Below are 5,880 nucleotides of genomic sequence, written 5' to 3'. Positions count from 1 at the left end.
TGGCCACGCTGCGCAGCGTGTGGGAATCTTAGTTCCCCGACCAGGGATTGAACCTGTGCCCCCTGAAGTGGAAGTGCAGAGTCTTAACCAGCAGACTGCCAGGGAAGTCCCACAAGAGTCCTATTTATTTATATATTTATTTATTTAAAAATATTTATTTATTTGTCTGTGCCAGGTCTTAGTTGCAGCATTCAGGATCTTCAGTTGTGGCATGCAAACTCTTAGTTGCCTCATGTGGGATTTTAGTTTCCCGACCTGGGATCAAACCCCGGGCCCCCTGTGCTGGGAGTGCAGGGTCTTAGCCACTGGACCTCCAGGGAAGTCCCAGAGTCCTATTTAGATGGAGGCAGGAAAGTCAGTAAGTAGAGGACGTGATGACAGGTGCAAGAGGTTGGAATGATGCAGGGAAGGGCGTATGAGCCAATGAATGCAGGTGGCTTCTGGAAACTGGGAAAGGCTAGGAAGTGGATTCTTCCCTACAGCCTCCAGAAGGAACCCAGACCTGTGGACACACTTTAGACTTCTGACCTCTAGAACTGTAAGATAATAAGTCTGTGTTGTTTTAAGCCACTAAGTTTGTGGTCACTTGTTACAACAGCAATAGGAAACTAATACAGTGGGGTAGATCCCAGCTGAGAGTTCTGTTTTGACCACACTCACCTTGAGATGCCTGAGACATCCAGCTGGAGATGCTGAGTAGTGGTCTGGAGGTCAGGACTGGAGTCAGAGACCTGGGAGCCATTGGCGTATAGGTGGAATTTTAACACCCCTGCAAGAGGGGTTCTAGCGGAGGGAGGCCCGCAGTGCCTCCCCACCTTCTCCACGACGGGGCCCAAGCTGCTAGTGATAATGTCTCTGGGCAAGTCTAGGGTCGGCAGAACTGGCTGCTCAGCTGTGGGCCAACAGCCTGGACACCGAGGCACCCTGGCCAAGGGATCGTTTTCTCCGAAGCCACTCCTGGCTCCTCAGGCACATTGTCTGGGAAGCCCTGGGAGGGCCCGAGTGGAGAAGACTGGCAAGGACCAAGCCAGGGGAAGCCAGAGATCAAGCGGAGAAGCGGGCTGCAGGGGAGGCTGGGGAGGAGGAGTGGGTGGGACCCAGGAAGGGGCGGGACGAGGTGAGGCCGGGCATCCACACACTGGGGTGGGGTCAGGCCTGAGAAGAGGCCGGGAAAGGTGGAGTTTGACCTCCGCCAGAGGGGCTGAGGTTGGATCCTTGTGAGCAGAGTTGAGGTTAGACTTCGATTAAAACAAAACAAAAACACACGAAGCTGCTGATTCTCAGTGGAGAATGGACTTTGGGTGGCCGGAGGGGGTCCCCCCCCCCCCCACTGCCCTTTACTCCCCCCGCCCAGCCCCCAGCTCCCCAGGGGACTGGGTCACTGGACCTTGCTATTTCCTGCTCCTGGCTGCCACTGCTCAGAGACTATGGAGCTGTGGAAGCAACTGAGGCAGGCTGGACTGGTGCCCCCAGGGCTGGGCCCACCCCCGCGGGCCCTGAGGGTGGTGCCCCCAGTGAAGAGGGTGGATCAGACCCTCATGTTCCCAGGGGCTGACACTGGAGGTGCCAGGGAGAGTCTGCTGTGGCTCTGGAAGGAGCTGGTGAGTAAGGGGTTTGGAGGGGTAAGAGATGGGGTGGGGGGAGTGGATAAATGAATAGGAATGAATGTAAATAAAAAGGGCCAGAGATTGAAAGACAGAAAGTCAGAGACAGGAATAGAGAAATAGAGGCAGAGGCAGACACAGACACACCCAGAGAACGATGGACACAGACAGAGACACAGAAAGACGCAAAGAGTGAGAGACAGGACTAGAGAGAGGCAGAGACAGAGAGACCCAGAAAGAGACGAGAGATGGAAAGCAGAGATTGAGAGCCGCAACAAGGACAGACTCATTAAATCTGAAAGACAGAGAGGTGGAGACAGTCCAAGGCAGGGCAGAGAAATAGAGACAGACAGAAAGACAGGGATATGGAAGGACAGAGACAGACAGAGACAGCCAAGTAGAGACAGAGAGATGGAGACAGATCACAAGAGAGGGAGACCTAATAAGAGAGACCAAGAGACTAAGGCTCAAGACACAGAGAAAGAATGAGAGAGATGGAGAGAGCGAGGGACAATGAAATGGAGAGACCACGACAAAGGGAGACAGGGCAGAGATCAGAGACAGAAGCAGGATGGCAGAGTCCAGGGACACAGTGAGGATCCCACCTGCGGTGCCGTGGGCCAGGACTGTTAAGGAGAAAGTAATTTATGACGCCTGTTAAAGATGGCAAGGGTCTAGGTATGAAGACTCTGCTGTGATGGGGATTTTGCAGTAGAGGAGAGAGATTGGGCTCAGCTCTGAATACAGCATGGGCAAGGGGGAATATACAGCCAAGGAGCAGGAGAGGGGTCAGGGGGTAGAAAATTCCAAGGGGGAAACATCAGGGGTATAGGGGGGATTCTGGCTCAACCTATGTAGCAGGATTCTTGCTGAAGGCAGGTCAGGGTGAGCCGCCATCACCTGGGGGAGGGTGGAGGGTGAGGAACCCGATCAAATAAGGAGGAGGGGGGATTCTTGCTAAAACTGGATTTTACCAAGAAGTGCTGATGGGCCTAGGAAAAGGTTCAGGATCCTGAGTAAAGTTTGGTCAGGCAAAGAATGTTTTCTGGGACTTGAGCTGAGACCTGCTCCCATGCAGGTTTCATGGCAGAGGCACACTAACCCCTTGCCCTCTGGGGTGGGATGCCCATGACTCCCCCTTCCCACCCACAGGTGAACCTCCGCCTAGTGGATGTCCAGCTGCTGGGCAAGCTATGCAGCCTGGGGTTGGAGATGGAGGCACTTCTGGAGGAACTGATCACCTTCCGGGAAGAGGAGGAGGACAGAGAGCTGGAAGGGAAGCAGGAGGGGGCCTGCGGTCCAGCCCCAGGTCACCGCCTCCCTGACTTTGAAATGACTATCTGAGGCCCTGCTGCTGTGCTTTTGTACCCATGAATGGTATGCAAATTTATGCCAAGAAGATGGGGAGAGTTGTAGGTCAAATCAACCTGCAAACGTCGATTTGGCATTGGCACGCGCTCCTTGAGCAAGTGCTTTCTCTGAAAATGTCGGAGATTAGATTGAGGGGTGGGCCCCTGAGCTGCGGGCGTGTTTGCAGGTGATGTGGGAGGCTTGCAGAGAAACTCTAGGTGTATTTGCAGATGCGCTGCAGATGTGTTGCAGGGGAGGCGTGGGTCTTTGCAAATATGATGGAGATGCGTGCAGATGGCTATTGAGTGCTTGAAAAGTGGCTAGGTCTGACTGAGGTGTGCTGTACGTGTAAAATACACGCTGAATTTCCAAGCTGGGTGTGATAAAAAGGATTGACAACATTTCAATAATCGTAAAAATTAATTACATTTTGAAATGATAATATTCTGGGTATGTCGGGATAAATAAAAATGTGACTAAAGCTAATTTCACCTGTTTACTTGTAAACTCTTTTACTGCGGTAAAATACATATAACATAAAAGTTACCATTTTAACCATTTTTAAGTGTACAATTCAGTAGTGTGAAATATATTCACGTTGTGTGAATGTGTTTTCATCTTACAAAACGGAAACTGTACCCCTTAAACAACAAGTCCCCATTCCCCCTCCCCCAGCCCCTGGCAACCACCCTTCTACTTTGTGTCTCTATGAATTTGCCTACTCTAGGGACCTCATGTAAGTGGGATCACACAGTATTTGTCTTTTCGTGACTGGCTTATGTCACTTAGCATAATGTCCTCAGGGTTCATCCATGTTGCAGTGTGTATCAGAATTTCCTTCCTTTTTAAGCCTGAATAATATTCCATACATGTGGTATGTACAACCACATTTTATTTGTCGATGGGCCCTTGGGTTGTTTCTACCTTTTTTGGCTGTGGTGAAATACATTGCTCTGAACAAGGGTGTACAAATATCTGTCCAAGTCTCTGCTTTCAATTCTTTTGGGTATGTACCCAGAAGTGGAATTCCTGGATTGTATGGTAAGTCTCTGTGTAATTATTTGAGGAAGTGCCGTACTGTTGGCTGTACCATTTGTCATTCCCACCAACAGTGCACAAGAGTTCCAACTTTCCACCTCCTTGCCAACACATTTTCTTTCTCTTTTTTTCTTTTTCCTTTTTTCATGATAGCCATCCTAATGTCTGTGAGGTGATACCTCATTGTGGTTTTTGATTTTGATTTCCCTAATGACTAATGATGTCGAGCATCTTTTCCTGTGCTTATTCATCTATTTCTTTTTACATCTTAAAATAGGACTGCTAGAAAGCTTAAAGTTACATAAGTAGCTCCCACTGTATTTCTCTTGCACTGCACTATTTCAGACGTTTGAAAAAAGAATGTGGGTGCAAGCAGATGAGCAGCGAGGTTTCCTCCATATTCCCAGATGCGTTGCAATTGTGTTACGGCGCCACCTGCAGGAGACAGGCAGATATCTGCAGGTGGCAGCCGACGAGAAGCAGGGCTGCAAATATAACTCCTGCCCAGGTCCACATTTGTAGAAAAGATGCCCAAGGCAGCAGGTGGAGGGCTCCAGCCTGAGGAGAGACAGCTCTTCTGGGAAGACAGTTGGACATTCTTCATAAAACCATTACTCCCAGTGAGGAAAAATACATGCTTGCATTTCTTCGATTCTTCAAAACAATTTTCTGGTTGGGAGTGAGGATGTTCCCAGAGAAGTGAGATGCTGGCAGGTGCTGAATTCCTGTCCGTGGGGATTTCCGTCTTCAGAAAAACCTGCTTCTACCCTAGAGCCCGCGAGCCACAACTACTGAAGCCCGCGCGCCTAGAACAAGAGAAGCCACTTCAGTAAGCCCGCGCACTGCAACGAAGACCCAACACAGACAAAAATAAATAAAATAAAATTTAAAAATACTCTGCTTCTTTTTGTGCACTGGAGTCACCCAAGACTCGAGGGGTTTGGGGGTTTGGGCTCCATCCTCAAACTGGTCCTCCTTTGCCTACCTTAGCCAGGTCTTCAGCTGCTGGGAGTTCTCCTGTAGGGGGTGGTGCTGCGGAGGATGCTGGAAGTCAGACCCCAGTACCCAGGGAAGGGGAAAGATACCCCAAGAGCATGCAAATAAGCAGAGCCCCCTCTCCGACACTGGGCACTCTAGAAAGAGGCTGGGGGCAGTCCGGGTCTCTTGGCAGCTACATCGAGTCCGTGGGGGTCACCAGGGCTGGGGAGGTGGGGCTCCATGGCCACAGGGTCTGGGTCATGCTTCACAAATGCCAAGGTACTCTGCCTCTTGGGGAGAAAGAGACTGGGAGGGAGGGAGGCACAGACGGGAGACTGGAGGGGGCGACTTGGGAGGGAATGTTTACTATTCAAGAACAGCATGGTGGGTGGCCCCTGATGTCTGGGTGGGAGTTGCTCTGGGCCATGTCCTGGGCCATAGAGGTGACATCTATGGGGGAATCACCTCAGTCAAACACTCAGGGAAGTTTGGGTGAATGTGGTCAGCTCCCCCTCCCCGGTACTGTCCTTCTCAATGCCAACTTACTGAGCTACATCCAGCAATGATCAAGTCAGCACCAAGTCTGTCCTCTGCCCAGCAAGGTGGGGGGACCCCTTAACACACAGAGATAGCTAAGATGATCAGGGCCGGGATGGGGGAGCACGGACTCCCCCATCTGCCAACATCTCATTTCTCTGGGAATATCCTCACTCCCAAATAGAAAATGTTTTGAAGAAAAATTGCAAAAATGTAAGCGTGCACTTTCCTCACCGGGGAGCATGGAGCAGGATGGGAGAGGACTCAGATAAGGCAAGAGGCCCAGCCTGAAACACCAGGAAAGTTGTTCTTGGAAAAGAAACTAAGGAATAAGTAAATATGAGCCAAGCAAAGAAAGAGAATGGGAAAGAGG

At 50.6% G+C, this 5,880-nt stretch overlaps 1 protein-coding gene across 1 annotated transcript; it reads left to right on the top strand.

Moving 5' to 3' along the window:
* The first annotated feature begins 1,427 nt into the window (after positions 1-1,427).
* Positions 1,428-2,948, top strand: ERICH4 (glutamate rich 4). The gene is made up of 2 exons (XM_007458610.1): positions 1,428-1,601; positions 2,757-2,948. The coding sequence occupies exons 1-2, from the start codon at positions 1,428-1,430 to the stop codon at positions 2,946-2,948; spliced, it is 366 nt and encodes a 121-aa protein (XP_007458672.1).
* The last annotated feature ends 2,932 nt before the right edge of the window (positions 2,949-5,880 follow it).

Source organism: Lipotes vexillifer, unplaced genomic scaffold, assembly GCF_000442215.2.
Source record: "Lipotes vexillifer unplaced genomic scaffold, Lipotes_vexillifer_v1.1 scaffold371, whole genome shotgun sequence".
NCBI classification, from domain to species: Eukaryota; Metazoa; Chordata; class Mammalia; order Artiodactyla; family Lipotidae; genus Lipotes; species Lipotes vexillifer.
This window is presented reverse-complemented; position numbering and strand designations above follow the sequence as displayed.

Excerpts from the sequence above, each read along its gene's own strand:
- ERICH4 (XM_007458610.1), top strand. The coding sequence starts at position 1,428 with ATGGAGCTGTGGAAGCAACTGAGGCAGGCTGGACTGGTGCCCCCAGGG. Across the intron at positions 1,602-2,756 it reads TGTGGCTCTGGAAGGAGCTG|GTGAACCTCCGCCTAGTGGA; the intron begins GTGAGTAAGGGG and ends TCCCACCCACAG.